General features: G+C 44.3%; 1 protein-coding gene across 6 annotated transcripts in view; it reads right to left on the bottom strand.

The window, feature by feature from the left end:
- KCNT1 (potassium sodium-activated channel subfamily T member 1) overlaps positions 1-21,271 on the bottom strand; it is a 659,112-nt gene that overhangs the window by 310,749 nt on the left and 327,092 nt on the right. For 2 of the 6 annotated variants that reach the window (XM_082263650.1, XM_082263651.1), the window contains exon 1: positions 10,883-11,106. The exons of 3 other annotated variants lie outside the window; for them this stretch is intronic. In XM_082263650.1, the coding sequence (XP_082119776.1) occupies positions 10,883-11,031 (149 nt within the window). In that variant the 5' untranslated portion in view covers positions 11,032-11,106. Of the gene's footprint in view, positions 1-10,882; positions 11,107-21,271 lie in introns of those variants that run through there. One more of the 6 variants, XM_082263653.1, reaches the window with a different exon arrangement.

Raw genomic sequence — 21,271 nt, 5'->3', positions numbered from 1 at the left:
ATATTATAGCATAGACATGTTTGGTATCAAACTGATTGTTATTCCTTATACATTTGTGTAAACACATAATAACAATAATAATACTGTACACCCGTGTCCAAAAGTTTTGAGAATGACACAAATATTGATTTTCACAAAATCTGCTGCCTCAGTTTTTATGATGGCAATTTCCATATACTCCAGAATGTTATGAAGAGTGATCAGATGTAAATGTACTTAAAGCGGAGTTCCGGCCACAAAAAAAATTTCAATAAACATACCTCCGGGACAGTCAGGGCTAGTACATTCCACAATGGCTAGCCTCTGCTCTGTCCCGGTTCGCACTTACCTGCAAGAAGAAATACTCACTTATAAAATTTTTTCTCCAGCGTTGCCATCTCTGTTGTGGGCAGCTGAAGCCAGCGCGATCCTCTTCTGCGTCCTCTTCCGCGTCTTCTTCTCCCAGAATGCGCCTTCACTGGCCCCTCTCGTCACTTCCGGTGCGGCGCCGCATTCCTACACAGCTAGCACCGGAAGTGACGTTCAGCTCCCAGGAATCATTGCAAACCGGAAGTGACGGCGCAGGCCGCGGCCACCGAGGGAGGAAGTGGAAGACAGGTGAGTATATCTTTCTACAATTACAAGGTAAGTAAAAAAAAAAAAATCCTAACTATCCATTTCTGTTTCAGGTGAGGAAAAGCAAGCGGATGGCCACAAAATCGGTTATGTCAGGGTGCCCAAGAAGGTTCAGCAGGCGCTAGGACTGTCTCCTACAGTTCATTCAGCTGCGGGATCGGGGCACCACCAGTGCAGACCTTGCTCAGGAGTGGAAGCAGGCAGGTGCGAGTTCATCTGCATATACAGTGAGGTGAAGACTTTTGCAGGATGGTCTAGTGTCAAGAAGGGCAGCAAAAAAGGTTCTTCTATACAGGAAAACATCAGGAACAGACTGATAATCTGCAAAAGGTAAATGGATTGGACTGCTGAAAACTGGGTCATTTTCTCTGATAAATCCCCTTTCCGATTTTTTTGGGCATACAGAAAAAACCTTATCCGGAGAAGAAAAGTTGAGCGTTACCATCAGTCTCGCCAACAGTAAGGCATCTTGAGACTATTCATGTGTGGGGTTGCTTCTCAGCCAAGGAAGTGGGCTCCCTCACAATTTTGCCTAAGAACACAGCAATGAATAAAGAATGGTACAAAAACATCCTCAGAGAACAACTTCCAGGAACAGGTTAGTGACTAACAATGCCTTTTCCAGCATGATGGAGCACCTTGCCATAAGGCAAAAGTGATAACTAAGTGCCTTGGGGAACAAAACATTGAAATTTTGGGTCCTTGGCCAGGAAACTCCCCAGACCTTAATCCCATTGAGAACTTGTGGTCAATCCTCAGGAGGCGGGTGAACAAAAAAAACCCTACAAATTCAGACCAACTCCAAGCATTGATTATGCAAGAATGGGCTTCCATTAGTCAGGTTGTGGCACAGAAGTGATTGACAGCCTTCCAGGATGAATTGCAGAGGTCTTGAAAAAGAAGGGTCAACACTGCAAATGTTCACTCATTGCATAAACCTAATGTAATCGTCAAAAAAAAAAAACTTTGACACTACATGCTTGTAATTATACTTCAGTATACCATCTGACAAAAACATCACTCTAGATCGTTCCCCGTTGAGAGAGAAGGACGGTCAGCTGTTGTAAACACAGCTGACAGCTCTTCTCCCTGGGATGATCACAGAGCTCATGTGATCCTGCTATATAGGATCGCATGTCTCTCTGTTTATTTCACAAGCCACGCCCCTCCACAGTTAGAAACACTCCCCTAGGGTCACATTTAACCCCTTGATCACCAACAGGGTTAACCCCTTCCCTGCCAGTGTCATTTTTACAGTAACAGTGCATATTTTTAGCACTGATTACTGTAGTAATGTCACTGGTACCCCCAAAAGTGTAAAAAATGTCAGTCAAGGGTCCGATCTGTCCGCCGCAATGTCGCAGTCCCGCAAAAAATCGCAGATCGCCGCCATTACTAGTAAAAAAAAAAAAAAACAATAAAAATGACATAAATCTTTCCCGTAGTTAGTAGACGCGATAACTTTTGCGCAAACCAATCAAAATACACTTACTGCGATTTGTTTTACCAAAAATATGTAGCAGAAAACAAATTGGCCTAAAATGTTAAAATATTTTGATTTTTTTTGGGAATGTCATATAGCAGAATGTGAAAAATATTGTTTTTTTTTATAGCGCAAAAAATAAAAATCACACAGGTGATCAAATACCACCAAAAGAAAGCTCTATTTGTGCGAAAAAAAGGACATAAATTTTGTTTGGGTACATCGTCGCACGACCTCGCAATTGTCCGGTAAAATAACGCAGTGCCGAATCGCAAAATAGGGCCTGGTCAGGAAGGGGGTAAAATCTTCAGGATATGAAGTGGTTAAGCTTATGATCTGCCAGAACACCCAGATCCTTCTCCGCTATGGATTCCCCCAGTTCTACTCCCCCTAGTATGTATGATGCATGCATATTCTTAGCCCCCAAATGCATAACTTTACATTTATCAACATTAAACCTCATTTGCCACATAGTTGCGCAATAAAACAATGCAATGAGGTCGGCTTGTAAGTTGGAGACATCCTGTAAGGACGTTATTCAACTGCATAGCTTGGTGTTATCTGCAAAGCCTTAAATTGTACTTTTAATCCCAGGCCATATATAAATTATAAAGCTATTAAAAAGTAAGAGTCCCAACTCCCAACACTGAACCTTGGGGTACACCACTGATAACTTTAGACCATTCAGAGTAAGAATCATTAACCACTACTCTCTGAATTCTATCTTTTAGCCAGTTTTCTATCCAATTACAAACCAATCTTTCCAAGCCTGTAGACTTTACCTTACACATTAGCCCTGTGTGGGGAACTGATTCAAAAGCTTTTGTAAAATCCAAGTATACTACGTCCACAGCAACCCCTCTGTTCAAGGTTTTACTTACCTCATCATAAAAAGAAATCAGGTTTGTTTGACAACTTCTGTCTTTCATGAATCCATGCTGTTTGTTGCTTAAAATATTTTTTTTCCAGCAAGAACTCATCTATGTGGTCTTTTATTAAGCGCTCCAGTATCTTCCTGCCTATAGAGGGTAAATTAACAGGTCTATAGTTCCTTTGTAAAGACTTTAATCCCTTTTTATATATAGGCACTACCTATGCATGGCAAGGTGTCTTACATACGAAGAACTGATGGTCTATTATAATGGGAGTGTAATAAGGGGTGGTTGTGGTGATTTTTGCCATAGTTTTAAAGTGACCAACCACAGGACAGATCAGTCAGTCAACCACTACCAACGTCAAAGTTTTTTAAGGCAGAATTGCAGCAAGTAGTCAAGAAGGACCCTTTGGATGGTTTGAAAGGGGCAGTTAAAGCAGAGTTACGTCCTCAAAATCCACTTTGGGCCATCTGCTTGCTCAGTGTCACCTAAAAAAGAAATGGATAGTCCCAATTTTTTTTTTCAATTACTTACCTTGATATTGAAGAAAATATACTTACCTTTCTTCAACTTCCTCCCGCTGCGGCCGAGGCCCGCGTTGTCACTTCCTGCATGCATTTATTCCTGGGAGCTGAACGTCATCGCTCCCCGGAATCAATGTGCCTGCACCGGCCCCGCTCGTCAGTTCAGGGGCAGGAGCATCATTTCCTGCCCTGGAACTGACGAGCGGGGCCAGTGCAGGGCATTGTGGGACCGAAGAGGACGCGCTTGCTTCAGCTGCCCACATCTGAGATGGCAGCGCTAGACAAGACATTTTCAAGGTAAATATTTCTTCTAAAAAGGTAAGTGCAACCTGGGACAGTTCAGAGGCTATCCATTATGAAATGTACTAGCCCTGACTGTCCCGGGGGTATTTTTATTGAAAAATTGTTTCCGAGGCCGGAACTCCACTTTAATTGGCCCTTCCCAGGCTGGAATGTTACAAAACCGCTGTGTGTGCAAAACCAGAGGAGTAATCAACACCATTTACTATGAGTATACGGCACATAAAGTGTCTTGTCCAATCACCTCTAAGTCCTTTATTCCAACATTGGTAAAACCCATAAATTCCGACAGCAGAACCCCCCTCTACAGACTCCCCTAAAGACATGTGATTATTCAGAAACCTGGTAAGCCTTGCCTCTTATTCATCCTTTATTTTGGGGGACAAGATGGTTGAATTTTCAGCATTTAACCTTAGAGTTCTGGGTTCCTAAATTCTTTAGTGAAAAAACAATACTAGGTTTATTGCCTTCTTCTCTTTAATTGTCCTAGATAGGTATAGAAGTGTGAAAGGAACTAGACACCTTGTGACTGGTAGAAAGATTCTATCTCCTCTGTAAAGTGCTATGTAATATGCCAGTGCTATAAGCACACAGGATATAATCAGGATGACAGGGCACCTGCTTGTACATTCCCAAAGTGCAACCCTGACAGGTTTCCTGTAGACACAAACAGAATCTGCAAGTCGGACTGAGCCATTCAACTGAAAACAGTCTCTGTATCTCACTTTTTCTAAAACATTTCCTACAGACCACTGAACCAGTTACACTAGTTTCTGTACCAAAAGAGCTTACACTCTAATGTGCCCACCTCGACGACGCACTATAATTTTCACATATATGTATATAGCTATGACATCTTCCACAGCACTGTACATAAGTGGCTGAACCATTCACATCATTCTCTGCACCTGTTGAGCTTACACTCTAATGTCCCCACTGCAGTCACACACAATTATACATTTCTATAGCTCTGACATATTCCACGGTGCTATACAGAGAACGCTGAGTTAGTTACATCCTTTGTACCAGAGGGGCTTACATACCAATGTCCCCCCACATAGTCGCACTAAAAATATTATTGTACCTTTGTAAAGTCCTGATATATTCAGCAGAGCTGCACAGAGAACACTGAGGTTTTTGTGTTATGTAAGGATCATCAGAAAAAGATTCTGATGAAGAAGGTAACTCGATACAGATAGTATATTCTGTACCAGACCGATATATCCGGGTGGTGATCGGCAATGACTGCAGGTCTAATGAGCTGATCTGAACCCCTAAAGTGGGCTCAAGGTGGGAGGCAATCCAAAAGGCTGTGTGGAAGCCGTTGGCAAACGGGAGCCAAGCCGGACCAGCCGGCGCTCACCACGTGATGAATCAGCGACACAGGGCGAAAGTCTTGAACCCGGAACTGTGACCAGCCTGGAACGCATAAAGAGAACGTTGCAGTTTTACGCGCATGTGCTTTGTCAAGTCCTAGGACTTGACAAGTTTCCCGCACATGCGCTTTGTCAAGTCCTAGGACTTGGCATGTTTCACGCGCATGCGTTTTGTCAAGTCCTAGGACTTGACAAAGCGCATGAGCGCGAAATATGTCGTCACAGCAATGTTTTCTTCATGCTTTCCCGGTTGGTCACAGTTCTGGGTTCGAGACTTCTGCCCTGCCTTTGTGTCACTGATACATCACGCGGTGAGTGCTGGCTGATCCGGCTTGGCTCCCGTCTGCCAACAGCTTTCACACATTTCATACAGCCTTTTGGATTGCCTCCCAACTTCAGCCCACTTTAGGGGTTCTGATCAGCTCACCTAGTGGACCTGCAGTCATTGCCGATCCCCACCTGGATATATTGGTCTGGTACAGCATTGGATTTTATTTACCCCATTGTATTTTAAACGTTGACTTTCCTAAATAAATGTTTCTCATGTCCATCGGCTTGTTTATACAGCACTCCTATAACACCAACATCTTGACAGCGCTGCCTTCCTTTTCTCTTGGTAACTTTTAGGCTGGTTCACAGCAATTTATAGGCAGCAGCACTGATTTTGGTCTGGGACTTCTTACAGTATAGCTGCCGTAGTGACAGCACTAGAACGTTTGTTGCAACTCCCCATTATGTGTCTACCAATTAAAAGTATATAGATTTGCAAGAAAAAAACACTTTCCAGTAAACCTAACAATTTTTCGTTGAAGTGGGGCTGCACTCGCACTGAGATGGTTGACTGCATATTGAGTCTAGGGGATGGAAGAGCAATTTTACTTACCTGATCTTCTGCTTCCCCAACAGATGGCGCTCCTCTATACTCCTGCGGTGGGCTGTTCCTTGACATCCTCACGCCCCAAGTGTTGGCTCTGCATCAGTCTTGATATCAGAGCACGCGAAACCACTGCACCATAGAGGAGAGTAGGCTTTGGGGACTGGCCTAGCAGTGCAGAGGAGCTTTCAGGAGCAGAGGATCAGAAAAGTATAAGTGCTTTACCAAGTCTCCTAGACCAGTGTTTCTCAACTCCGGTCCTCAGGGTACACTAACAGGCCAGATTTTAAGTATTACCTTGGGGAGATGCAGACTAGAGTACTGCAATCACTGAGCAGCAAATGATATCACCTGGGATGTATTTCAGTTTTCTTGCAAACCTGGCCTGTTAGTGTGCTCTGAAGACTGGAGTTGAGAAACACTGTCCTAGACCTTAAAGCAGCTAAAGTGGAACTTTACCTATACCATATTGATAAAAATAATGTTCTTTAGCAAGGAACACACATTCCACATTAATAATTATGCTACCAAAATTAGTGTGTGCTGTAAAATGCCTCCAACATTGCTCCTGTTTCTTCTTGCAGGAGGCTGTCATTTTGCTGAAGCCCAGAGCCCCTGAACAGCAGTAAATCTTTAGGCTGTTAGCAGATCAGCCTCTACAAATTCGGCACAGTGCCTAAAAATGGAGAGCAACTGAGCATTTGCAGAGCAGGGTGAGACAGCGTATTACTGGATTTTAAACAGGATAGGCACTTATTTGTAATGTTTTACATATCTATACCTGCAAAAGGGGCCAGCCTGAAGTGATCTAGCAGGACTTCATTTTCTGACCAAAGTTCCACTTCAACTTATGCAGTGTGGGCGCAGCCCCACTGTGCAAGGAGGAATTTCTAGTGTTCCTGGAGTTCAGCTGTATTACAATAAAGCGGAACTAAACCCATTGGTAATGGGTTTCAAAAACAGTTACATTCCCAACATGCTGGGATTGCTAACTGTCACATTTGCTTGTGTTGTCAAACTGTCAAACCATCAAAGGGCTGGTGTCATAACTGATCACATGTGTAGCATGTACCATGGCAGGTGCAGATCAAACAAAGGCAAGATGGCAGCTTCCTTGGCTGAAAAGTATAGGAGGGTTTAGTTCCACTTTAACGTTTATAATTAAAGAAAGAAAAAAAAATATCAGACTTGGTGCTTTTGGAAAAAAAAAAAAAAAAGCGTCTTCCCACGTGTTTCTAAAATGAATTGTTACGTATATCTTGTGGTCGATTCAGTACTTGTGTATTAGGTCATATTGTGATTGCGCTCTGATCTGCACTAAATTTATAATGTGACCAGCGGGGAATCCGGCTGAATAAAATCTTTTGATCAGGAATTCCACGCTGTGCTGAAAGAATCTGTTCAGCCTGGCCAGGCCTTCAGAGATTTCTGCCTTTAAAGCAATTTTCTTTAAGTAAGTGCTACCTAAATTGTACAAATTTGTGAGAGCAAAGCGACTTATAAACAGCACGCTGATTGTCAGCCTGCACGTGCTCTGCGACTTCACTGAGCTGATTTAATTACTACAATTTTACATGCAAATGAAGGATGACGCAATATGCAAACAGCGTGCTATACCTGGATGCTTTGCATTTTGTGGGTGTGATAGGAGGTTTCTAAAAATCATTACTCCAAAATGAATAGATACGAAGATGCTGAGGAGCATGTCTCCCTGATAGAGCCTGCTGGGATTTGTAGTACATTGCCAGTAATGAATCAGGGTTTTTAAAGGGAAAGTATTAGGTTCAGTCCATCAAAAATTGTCATTTCAGGGATTGGTAGATGCTGAACTCCAAAAAAAATGAAAAGTCTCTTCTTCCGGGAAGGCTACAACTGCACCTTAAGGGTTAACTGCTCATATATCTAGGGGACTGGGTAAAGCAGCTTTACTTATTTAACCCTTCACTCCCTGCTAGACTGCTTCCTGCAGACTCTTCCCCCCTGCACTCAGGCAGTCGAATGCCCCTGGCGTCAGAACCAATGCAGGGACCATAGCCCTGCAATGGATGTGAGGACAACAAGGAACAATCCACTGCCAGAGCATAGGGGGGCACTGTTTACCGGGGAAGCGGGGGTCAGGTAAGTAAAAGCACTTTTCCTTTCGACCAATACTGAAACAAGCAGTTAACTCTTGCTGCTCCACTACAAGGAAGGACTTTTCCTTTTCCCTGGGCTGGACTTTCCCACCTGACAGGTATGTGCTATCTCCAATGGACTCTGTTGGTGGGACTTCCCTGCACTCCTATTGTGCCAATTATGAGGGGTCCCCCTATCCCTGTTGGACTTTGTTTTATTATAGACAAGGTATAAAAGATAACCAAAGCCAAAATGCTACATTGCTGCTCTGGAATCTCATGAGTGGGCTGGCCATGTAATCAGATGCTTGGGTATTTGGTCATGTGGTCCTGGCTGATACCACGATAAAGCTGGGATGGCACGGTGGTGGGTCTATTTTTGCTATGGTTGCATTTTAACAACTTCTAGCTTTTTCTTGTTCAGTAATTTTAATTGCAGGTATAGCCAAAGTATACAATAGTACAAACAAACGTAGTCCGCCCACGCAGGGGCTACGACTGGCGACCTAAAGAACATAAATGTATGTATACTGCATAGACGAAGGCCTTCATCTCAAACAGGCACAATTAACCTAAACAAAATATACACTATATTGTCAAAATTATTGGGACACCTGCCTTTACACACGCATTACCTTTAATGACATCACAGTCTTAGTGTGTAGTGCTCAATTTTGAGCTGGCCCACCCTTTGCAGCTATATTAGGTTCAACTCCTCTGGGAGGGCTGTCCACAAGGTTTAGGAGTGTGTCTATGGGAATGTTTGACCATTCTTCCAGAAGCACATTAGTGAGGTCAGGCACTGATGTGGACGAGAAGATCTGGCTCACAGTCTCCTCTCTAATTCATCCCAAAGGTGTTCTATCGGGTTGTGGTCAGGACTCTGTGCAGGCCAGTCAGGTTCCTCCACCCCAAACTCATTCATACATGTCTTTATGGACCTTGCTTTGTGCACTGGTCCAAATCATTTGGTGGAGGGGGAATTATGGTGTGGGGTTGTTCTTCAGGGGTTGGGCTTGGCCCCTTAGTTCCAGTAAAGGGAACTCTTAAGGCGTCAGTATACCAAGCCATTTTGGACAATGTCATGCTCCTAACTTTGTGGGAATAGTTTGGGGATGACCCCTTCCTGTTCCAACATGACTGGGCACCAGTGCACAAAGCAAGGTCCGTAAAGACATGGATGAGCGAGTTTAGGGTGGAGGAAATTGACTGGTCTGCACAGAGTCCTGACCTCAACCTGATAGAACACCTTTGGGATGAATTAGCGCGGAGACTGAAAGCCAGGCTTTCTCGGCAAACATCAGTGCCTGACCTTACAAATGCGTTTTTGGAAGAATGGTCAAACATTCCCATAGACACACTCCTAAACCTTGTGGACAGCCTTCCCAGAAGAGTTGAAGCTGTTATAGTTGCAAAGGGTGGGCCAACTCAATATTGAACCCTACAGACTAAGACTGGGATGCCATTAAAGTTCATGTGCGTGTAAAGGCAGGCGTCCCAATACTTTTAACAATATAGTGTATATGTATTTTGGGGAAAACCCCATCATTTGCCAAAGTAGCCAGGACATCAACTTCTAGCTTTTTCAAAGAGGCTTTATTGTAAAGCCCTCGTGCCCAACCTGTGGCCCCCTGCCATACCAAAGAGCCACAGGTTGGTCCTTGGACCTGAGCAGTCTGTAGTGGGAACGTTGATTAAAGTAATAGTATTGATCTCTACTAGCCTTATGTAACATGTTCTCAGTTTCGTATTGTCTTCTGCAGTATATCCCCAGCCAAAAATGTAGCATGTCCACACTCTTTGACCCTCATTTTCTTTATTAGGTCTACAGTTGTTGACACTCTTCTCAAGCATTACCTATATTAAACATTGTTTGTGGCCCTTTGGTGATGTCAGGGGCCACATTTAAGGCCCCCTTTAGCTCCTAATTTGACAACCACTGCTGTAAAGTAACCCATCTTTCATCCATCTAAATGAAAGCTGACATCAGATAGGTTGATAGGGGTTCCCACTTTGCTCTTTCTTGGGAGTCCTATAAATCAGCACACCTAAATCCGACTCACGTGCCGACTTTTATCTCAGGTGCAGTCCACAGGCACTATCGCCCTACTGGACCTTCTAGCTGTTTCACCTGTTGTGGAGTCTCACTTCTTTTGCTGCACGGTCTAGGACATTAAACAACTCAATACTCAAACCAGGAAAAGACCTCCATGCAATGCCCGCAACTTGGGATTCCATCCCTGTCAGAATCTTTAACAATAAAAGCAGCCAGGTAGTGTTTAATTCAGCACCCTAACATCCACCCAAAACTGAAATATCACATTTTGGTGGATTGCCTCATTACAGTACTGACAATAATCGCAATGTAACTTCTTCAATTAGCCGCAAAGTATACCTTGTTTACAAACTTGCCCTGAACCTCTGGATACTTGCAGCCAGGATGCTGAAGCGCATGAAACAAACAGCACCCCATGCACCCCGAATGACGCATTATCGAGGTAATTGTACAATGCAGCGCCCATTATTGTCCTCATTATTTCTATATAAATTACCAGTAAAAGCCATATCTGTGTGCAGCATTTCCAGCAAGCTCTGCGTTGGATTGCCCCCCTCTGCAGTGATGATGTATTTCTAGCTCATAGTGACATACATGCACATGCACTAACAAGGCACCACTGTCATATTTATGTAATCTGGAGATGTAGAATTGTCTATAGGTACCTTTGGCCAGCATCGCTTGTCAAGGAGCCCATAATTCGGGCCGGTAGCAGGGGGCTGACGCCGTTCAGATCCTCTCTTGTAATTGGTGGAACGATTTTGGAGCTGGTGCTGATTTCGGAAGGAGAATTCTTCATCTTGGCTCTGGCCATCCTATCAGCTGTGACAAGCTGCCTCTTTCCTCTCGCTCTTCCTCAACTCACAGTGATCATACTGCATGCAGTCTCTGCAGGCTAGTACCACCTGATTTATACTTCTTCCATGCTCCCCACTGGGAGGAAGTGGTACATTCCTCCTCTTCTACGGCAAGACATTGGAGGGAGGGGGGGATGCTCGGACTTGGCTGCACTAGGACACCGGTGCGCTAGGACAGTTCTGCTGTAGGATGCTCTTATCTGTATAAACAGTTCTAATGTCATCCTGGATTCTAAACAAGAGATGCAATGCCTCCCCTGCCTATGTAATGGTCTCCTCCCACATCCTGTGCTTGGTACATTGTATAGAAAATTATCAGCACACACTTCTTCTATTATTTAATATTCTTGCAGCCAGTGGCTGCTGTTTCGTACCTGCAGGTTGGTAATGTCCTGGCTCAGATGCATGAGATGACGGGGTGCAGTGGGCACGGCCACAGCTGGACCCTTCTTCTGCAAGCCACCTGCACTTAAAGGGGAACTCCGGTCTTAGATGTACATGATAGAGACTGCATTTGTGAGTCTTTCTTCACGTTTCTACTTAGTTTGTGATTCTACAGGTACATGCAGGGCAACTATGTTTGAGGGATCATTTTCCACTATAAAGAGGGAATCTGGTCTGATGGAAAGAAATAAAAAAGATTTCTAATATTTCTCAAAAAAGGTAGCAATTGTGTCTCCTTTTCCAGCTATGACATTTACAAACCCAGAGCCGGACACCTTCACAAACCATGTGTTAGAGTGATTAGCATCACAGTTTACACTAATACTGAATGATGGGATTTTTTTCTTAATTTAGATCTGCTCAGTGGTAAAATGACTGCGGGGCACCTATATTTTTTAACAAAGGTATGTTAGAAGAAGAGCTGTTTTGTGAAATGGCATTAGGCACATTTCTCTAAGCCAGCATTTTTCAGTCTTTTTATTCAGTCACGGCTCCCTGTAGAGGTCCATGCACACCAGGCAGCTGAAAAAATGCCAGAACCTCCGGTACAAAAAGCAGCATAAAAATTCTCATAGTGGCTCATGTTGCACAAGAGTTTAGGAGATTTATTTTGCTTTATTAAGTGTTTTTTTTCCAAAACATTCCCCTCTGCTCATTTTTCATTCTAATCAATGATTGCTCCTAAACGCCACATAGATGTGCATTTCTAAATGTTTATGAGTGTCAAGTGTTTTTTTCTGCCCGTAAGCCAAATTCTGATGGGTTTTTTTTCTGCCTAAAAACACTCCTCTGCAAATATGACTGTAAATGCCCTAATGTGCATGGACAAATAGACTAACATTGAGCTGCTTATACAGGCTGAAGAAAAAAAAATGCTAAAAGCCTGTATAAGCAGCATTTTAAATGCCAGTGTGCATGGACCCTAAAGATGAATGCCAGGTATGGATATTTCATACATCGTTACATTGGTATTGCTTGGACCAACTGAACAACAGTATGTGTGTACCACACCTGGAGAATCCTATAGAACAGGGGTGCTCAACCCACCGCTCGTGGGCACGTAGCGCCTAATGCTCTCGGATAGCGGGTCGGCAAGCCCAAATTGCGAACGTTGGTTTGCTGACCCTCTTTCCCAAGGCATCAAAGGGCATGGACCCAGCATGGCAGCGGAGGAAGTAAGCAGCTGTGGAGAGAGCCTGAGCCGCATTAGCCCATGCTTCCTCTGTAGCACCGGCTCATGTCCCAGGCGGAGCAATACCAAGTGCCCTTCATTTGGGACCTTTCTAGCAACTTGGAGAGAGATACTAGCAGAAGCTGAAGGAGGAAAAGGTCAGTGTATTAAACATCACATACACTGCACTTTTGCAATGGGCATACTAGCACTTATAATAAAGAGTTATTAGTCCCGCTTCACACTGGGACAACTTGTCATGCGACTTAGCCGCCTGACAAGTCGCGCTCTATTCAGTTCAATGGGACCATTCTATTTGGAGCAACTCAAGTCACTCCAACTTAGAAAAAGGTTCCTGCACTACTTTGGGGGCGACCTGCATTGACTTCTATTAGAGAAGTAGTTTGCAAGCCCCGCTGAAGTCGCGTTGCACAGTCCCAGTTTGAACCCAGCCTAAGGGTCCTTTCACACGGCCCACATCCGCTGACGGACTCCGTTCTGCTCAGTGGAGGATTGATCCGCCGATCTCCGCTGAGCAGGCGGATGACAGCTTCGTCTCCACTATGTGTGTGGAGATGGAGCTGTCAGATCCCCGCTGTCCTCTATGGGGGAATCGGATGAGAACGGACCGCCTGTCCGTTCTCATCTGATCTGATCCACTGGGCGGATGGAAAATAGGGTTTCCATCCATCTGGATTTAACAGATAGGATCGGAAGCCTATAGCAGTGGGTGTCAGCGGAGATGTCTCCGCTGACATCCGCTGCCCCATAGGGATGCATGGAGCATCCAATCAGGTCCACCTAAAAAACTGACAGGTGGATCTGATCGGATCGTTTGTGTGAAAGGACCCTTATGCCCCGTACACACATTCAGATAATCAGACGACTTATTGTTTGCATTTTGTTGCATGATACTAACATCAAATTCAACAATGCGTACAAACCGTACGATTTTTGGCATACGATTCTGGAAAAGCTTTCTGGTTGCTTAGCTACGTATCAGATGGTGCAAAACAAAAACAATGGCAGCCAGGCTTTTTCCGTGCTATATCTGAGCATGCGCGGTCTTTGTCGATCGAATTTTAGTGGACGCATAGTGTACTGATTAAACGATTGTCGTTCGCGAGGCTCTCGTACGACAGAAGTTTTCCTATTTGTCCCTTCGGATTTTGTTGGGTGAACTGTCGTGATCGGCTGTCGAAAAGCTATCGTGCGATCAGGTCGAAAGCGAGTTTTGTCATACGATTATCGGAACATGTGTACGAGGCATTAGGCTGCTTTCACACTGATCCGTAAGTGCAGTGCACCTGTGGCTTTGCTTTGGGTTACGGTAGCTGCACCGAGCAGACTTCTAATATATCCTGCAGGTTTGGTGTGCTTTCTGAAAGTGCACCACAACCTGCAAGATGTAATAAACATCTATGGAAAAGCAAAGCTAACCTACAGAAAAGCCGCAGGTGCACTGCAGGCAACTACATGGCAGATGAGGTTTAATGTTGAAAAATGTAAAGTAATGCACTTGGGTGCCAGAAACCAGAAAGCAAGCTATTCACTAGGGGGGGAACCTCTGGGTGAATCTAAGATGGAAAAGGACCTGGGGGTACTGGTAGACAACAGGCTTGGCAGTGGCATGCAATGCCAAGCCACTGCAAGTAAAGCCAACAGAATACTGGGATGTATAAAAAAGGGGATTCACTCCAGAAATAAGATTATTCTCCCACTCTACAAGACTCTGGTCCGGCCACATTTGGAGTATGCTGTCCAGTTCTGGGCACTGGTCCTCAGGAAGGATGTGCTGGAACTGGAGAGAGTCCAGAGAAGGGCAACAAAAATAATTAGGGGAATGGGGGACATCAGCTATGAGGAAAGACTACAAGCACTGAACCTATTCTCTCTGGAGAAGAGACGATAGAGGGGGATATGATATCAATGTACAAATACTGTACTGGCGACCCTAGCATAAGGAACAAACTATTCAGAACAAGGGAATACAATAAGACACATGGCCACTCACTAAAACTAGAGGAAAGGTGGTTTAACCTTAAAGTACGTAGATGGTTTTTTACTGTCAGAGAAGTGAGGATGTGGAATTCTCTTCCGCAAACAGTCGTATCAGCAGGGAGCATCGATAGTTTCAAAAAACTATTAGATGGGCACCTTAAAGACCACAACATACAGGGGTATACAATGTACGGTTAACAGCAAACACACACACACACATCATAGGTTGAACTGGATGGACTGATGTCTTTTTTCAACCTCACTAACTATGTAACTATGTAAGGTAAACCTAGCTGCAGGCGCTAGACCGAGGTAGGTCTATGTTGTTTCGTGCAGGAGGGCCTTTGGTTTTCTACAGAGTGGCCGGATCTTTCTATACTTGCTATGGGGGCAACCGAGCCGAGCTGCAGCTACATGTATCCATTCAGACATGGAGCTATCCCCTCTCTCTCCTGATTGGCTAACTGACTTTGATTGACAGCTGTGTCTCAGCCAAGGGAGAGTCCCAGACGGCCGACGAACTTGTGGACATCGCTACATACAGATGGGGCTCAGGTAAGTTTTGGGGGGCTCAGGGGGGCTGCTACACACAGAAGGTTTTTTTCCAATCTTCGTTTCAATAATTTTTATTAGGTTTTCAAGACACTAAGAACAACAAACAGCATAATCAAACAAGTGCAGTTCCGAATAAAATAAACAACTGACAAAAAGTGCAACATAAACTGTAAGAAGGCGAAGGAACAGTAGATGCCCATGGAGCACATCATATCATAGGAGTTGAAGTAATGCACCATTCCAGCTACCTGAACTCAGGCTAACCTAACTAAACAAGAACACAAGAGACAAAGAAAGAAAGAAACAAAAGGAGAGAAGTAGGTAGAGGGGGGGTCAACCCGAGAGTGGGCAAACACATCTCCAGTTGGCTGTGCTGTCAATGCCGAGAGGGCTCCTCAGGCCGAGCCTACAGATAAGCTGACAGGTATTGGATCCAGGGTTCCCAAACTCTATCAAACTGTGGGCGCTTATCTAGAAGGGTGGCGGAAAGGCGCTCATTGAGCATTATTCAGGTCAGTTTGTGTTTTACTAGGTCAAACAGGACCGTAGGAGACCTCTATGATCTGGCAATTGCCAGTCTGGCCGCTGTAAAAATAAAGGCTACCAGTTTCCTCGCTCTACCAGGCACCGGTAACGAAGAGTGGCCCAGCAGGGCTTGTGCGGGGGACTCGGTAAGGTTTACCTGAGTTAAATATATAAAATTATACACCCTGATCCAAAACCTTTTTACCTTGGGGCAAGTCCACCAGGTGTGCAGGACCGTACCCCTCTGGCCACAGCCACGAAAGCAAGTCGCCGGAGCCCCCTGAGCAAATGCAGCTATACGCATCGGTACCATATACCAGTGCATTAAAACCTTGAAATTTGCCTCAATAAGGGAGGTGTTGACATATGACCTGGACCATCCGAAACCAGTCCTCCAGTTCATATGGGGAACCAAGATCCTGTTCCCATTTTTGCATATAAGACAATTTTGTAGTAGATGAAGTAAGTATAATATATTTTTTTGAGATGTGACCTGTATGTTTATCATGGGATCTACACAAATATTCCATCGGGGTGGAGGTAGTAAGGTCAGAAACGGAGTGTAGCAAACGAAGATAGTGGGTAAGTTGCACATAATGGTAGATTTCTGAATTGGGAAGCTGAAATTTCTCCTGTAAGTAAGCCCGTGATAAAATGCCTCTATGATTACAACAGTCAGCAATGCGAATTAAACCTTTGTTAGTCCACCAGGCAAAGGCTGGTGGACTAACAGCCAAGGACACCCTTCACTTCCGTGAAGGGTGAATCCAGCATCTCTGCATGATCCCTGTGAATTTGAGGGAGTGGGACATCACAAAGGAAGGTCTCAACCTTAGAAGCGTTGAGTGATTGTGGGGGTGCATAAAGTTTAGAATAAACCGTATAGAATTTGCGCATTATCAAGTCAGGGTTTTGGGACAGCTTACCCGTATGAAGGCATAATCGGGGAAGTGCAGGGTTATAAGGGCGGGGGTTCAATTTACGAGCCAGAAGAGTAGAAGGTTTGTCTCCCAGCATGAAAAACCGATGATGCGACCATCTAATATATTTCTCCGCTCTCGTTGTAAGGGAGAGATTAAGGGCCACCCGTGCAGCATCGATTTTATGTCTGATGTCCCGAAGAGGATTCCGCTTCTGCTCCAGGAGGAGCAGTCGCAGAGCCTCCTCCTGTTCTTTAATGGCCTGCATATGAATTTGCTTAGATCTGGATGCCACTCGAATCAATTTGCCCCTAATCGTCGCCTTGTGGGCCGCCCAGTTTATACTGGTATCCTCAGGGACATTGTCCCCAAAGAATTGACGGATTGCCGTCTCTACCTCAGCAAATATAGTAGGGTCATTCAACAGGGAGGCGTTAAGACACCACGTAAATTCCCCCGAGTAAGTGCCCCGCATCCGAAGCGACATCTGAACCGGGGAATGATCAGACCAAGACACCTCCAATATCTGTAAATTTGCTGACCGCTGGGAGCTGCGACGATAACGTAAAAATATGATCGATGCGGGAATATGTTTTGTGAACTGAGGAATAATGAGTAAAGTCCCTTGCCGTGGGGTGAAAGTCCCTCCATACACCTATAAGATCATTGGTGTGTAACAATCGGGCCAGTTTACAACCCTGTTTGGGTATATGTTTGACCAGCGGTTTGAGAGGGTTAGACCTATCCACTGCTGGTTCAAGGGATTTTTTAATCTTAATGTACAGAATGCATGAGGACTACAAAAAAAAACCTTCTGCCTTTACAATTTCTTTAAAGTCACATAGCTTAGCTAAGCCCTCAACCCATGCTTTACTAATTGGGCATTTTATTGAAAAAGTCATTTATACTAGGAATAAACTTCTATCAGGTATTGTAGCGAGTAAGTCAACGGTAAGTAATTTTAAAGCCTAACTCCAGGTTTTAGTGAATTTTAACTAGTTCATTTGGACCAAACTATAATCAGTTAAAAAAGAAAATTAAATAAGAAAAAAAAAAACATGCACAACAATCAACCCTAACCCTAATTTATATAGCGGGAGTTGGAGGATCTTCAAAGTGATACAGGTGGATTGTTGTCCTAGAAAGGGCATACACGTCATTAAGTTTTTTGAAAATAGTAGGTGGGACCAAGCAAAATACATTGGCTATAATTTAAGGGAGTTTAGAAGAAATATAATTTTCAGCAAATTAACATAGCCCTTAAGGTCCAGAGAAAGCTACTTTTGCATGAACCCTTAATGTACCAACAATGGACATAAATGTCCCCCATATGGTGGCCTTAACCACTTCCATACCAGGCCTATTCTGGCACTCCTCTCCTACATGTAAAAATCATCATATTTTTGCCAGAAAATTACTCAGAACAGCCCAAACACTATATATGTTTTAGCAGAGACCCTAGGGAATAAAATGGCGGTCATTGCACCTTTTTATGTCACACGGTATTTGCGCAGCAGTTTTTCAGGCGCGTTTCATGAATTAAAAAAAAATAAAATACTAAAGTTAGCCCCGTTTTTTGGTATAATGTGAAAGATGATGTTACGCTTTAAAATTGCGTAAAAAAATGGAGTAAATAGATACCCAACATGTCACGCTTTAAAATTGTGCACACTCGTGGAATGGCGCCAAACTTCGGTACTTAAAAATCTCTATAGGCGACGCTTTATACATATTTACAGGTTACCAATTACAGAAGAGGTCTTGGGCTATAATTGTTGCTCTCACTCTATTGTTTGTGGCGATACCTCACATGTGTGGTTTAAACGCCGTTTACATATGTGGGCACAATGTAAGAATGCATTCGCTTATGCGTATGAGCACGCAGGAATGGGGGCGCTTTAAAATATTTTTTTATAGTTTATTTTATTTTTATATTTTTACACTTTCCCTTTAATTTTTTTTTTATCACTTTTATTCTTATTACAAGGAATGTAAACATCCCTTGTAAAAAGAATAGGGAATGACAGATTCTCTTTATGGAGAGATGTGGGGTCTATAAGACCCCACATCTCTCCTCTAGACTGGAAAGACAGATAAAGATAAAGACAAAAAAAAAAAAAAAAACGATCTTGGCCTTTCCAGCAGTATTTAATACTGCCAGGCTAGACGTGATGTCATAACGTTGCGCCTGGGCCTCCAAGAGACTGCCGAGGACCATCTGGTCCTCAGTATTCTTTATGGTGAACTTCCGCCGCAGGCGGATTCCTTCTCCGGCTGGCCGATCGCATGGAGGAGCCGTTAGAAGCACTGAAGTGCGGCAGGAAAGGGGGAGCGTCGCCTCCCGCTGCCTGTAAGAAAGATCAAGTGGCTGAACTGCTGCTATGATTGTTCTTAAGGTGCAGTGAATCGCCGGCTAAAAAAAGACATCTGAATGATGCCTGTAGCTGCATATCTCCACTCAAAATCCGGGACCTCTTATGGCATCCTTGGACTGGAAGTGGTTAAAATCCTCCTATTTGGACTCCTGTAAGTAGGCTAAGGAGTTATTCCCAGTAATCGGATATGGCTCTTGGAGTAGTGATTAAGGGAGAAGTATAGCCAAAGCTTTTTTGTCTGTACTTCTATGGAACACAGGATTCTGCACTCCTGTGACCCGTTTCTAACCTGCTGTCTGCTGACGTCACAGACCCGGTCCAGGTTCTGAAAAGATCCTGACCATATAGTCGGGATTCACCCAGATGCCTGGACCAGCAGCTGGCTCAGCCTCTCAGCGAGCCTCTAAGAGCCGAAGCCAACCCCCTCCACATCCCAGTGCTCCCGGGAGCATGAGAGGGGAGGGGGGGGGGGGCAAAGCACAGAGTCGGTGACTGACAGTCCTCAGCTCTTTGCAGCCTGAAGACTGAGAGCTGAGTGATTAGCGGTGTTTGATAGTTCAGGTCTTAGAGCCAGCGGGGTAAAGATGCAACATCAGATCGATGCTGCATCTACCTAAGTGAGTATAATTTTTTTTTTTACTTAAACCAAAATGCTTTTCTTTTAATTACAATAATGTAATTTAACCACAAGGCTTACATTCTCCATATGTAAGAAGCACGTCAGCCATGATGCTAAATTTCCACCATGAGTGGTGCATGGCCTGAAAACTGCCTTGGGAGATATGTAACCTCACCCACCAGAAGAAGTGGGGTATCATTGGAGAAAGCCAGATCAAAGCAAGTAAGAATTTTGTGAAAATCTGAATAACAGAAATGCATGTGGGTCTCTGCATGCCCCCATCTTTACACATCAGTTAAGTTTGATCTGTTGATCAAGTCAACAAAACCACCAGTAGGTCTCCCTGATCCGTCCAAGTATTCCATCTGGCAAACAGGGATTGCATTGAAGTCTCCAAGTAGCAGGAATTGTCCATTGGCTTTTTCTACAGCCTGGAGGGGGATTTTATCAAGAAAGTCAATATCTACAGGCAGTGCTGTATTTTGGTTTTGTGCTGCCCTAGGCAAGACTAAAATTGGGCGCCCCCCCTCCTATGTAAATTTGTCCCACTCCTTTTGTGACTTTATGTGACACCCTCCAAAATGGAAGGACTACAAGTCCCAGCATGAACCCCTGAGATCTCCCGAGGGGGGGTGATGGAGGGGGGGGGAGAGAGGAGAGAGAGAGGGGGGGGAGAGAGAGGGGGTGGGTGAGGGAGGGAGCGAGAGAGAGAGAGAGGGGGGAATCAAAGAGTGAGAGAGAGAGGGGGGATGAGAGAGAGAGGGGGGATGAGAGAGAGAGGGGGGATGAGAGAGAGAGGGGGGTGAGAGAGAGTGGGTTGAGAGAGGGGGATGAGAGAGCGAGAGGGGGGATGAGAGATGGGGGGTGAGAGAGGGGGGATGAGAGAGAGAGAGGGGGGATAAGAGAGAGAGGGAGAGGTGAGGGAGAGGGGGTGAGTGAGAGAGAGGGGGGTGAGAGAGGCGGCTCTAGCAACCAGTGGCCAATAGAGTCTCAGGTGGACGGGGGGTAGCTTTTTTGCTGCACCCTTGCAAAGTGCCACCCTAGGCCTGGGCCTTGTTGGCCTAGGCCAAAATACAGCACTGTCTAGGGGGGGTGGAACATAGACATCAGATTTCATTGGAATTTGGTCATGCAAATTTTTTTCGAAAATTAAAAATCGCACAGGTGATCAAATACCACCAAAAGAAAGCTCTATTTGTGGGGAAAAAAAAAGGACATAAATTTAATTTGGTTTCAGCATCGCACGACCGCGCAATTGTCTGTTAAAGTAACGCAGTGCCGAAAAGCAAAATAAAGCCTGGTCAGGAATGGGGTAAAATCTTCCGGTCTTAAAGCAGTTAAAAATACGCTCATTGAGGATTTTTTTGTCAAAGACATGTAGCTAAATACATTTTGGCCTAAATATATGACAAAAATTGAATATATTGGATATTTTTTAACTGTCAAAGTAGAAAATGTCAATGCTTTCGCAAAATGTTTGCTCTTTTTTTATTAATATCACAAAAAATAAAAATCGCAGAGGTGATAAAATACCACCAAAAGAAAGCTCTGTTTGTGGGGAAAAAAAGGACGTAAATTTCGTTTGGG

Source organism: Pelophylax lessonae (genome assembly GCF_965119305.1).
Source record: "Pelophylax lessonae genome assembly, chromosome: 7".
NCBI classification, from domain to species: Eukaryota; Metazoa; Chordata; class Amphibia; order Anura; family Ranidae; genus Pelophylax; species Pelophylax lessonae.
Note: the sequence above shows the minus strand (reverse complement) of the source record. Positions and strands in the feature narration are given on the sequence as shown.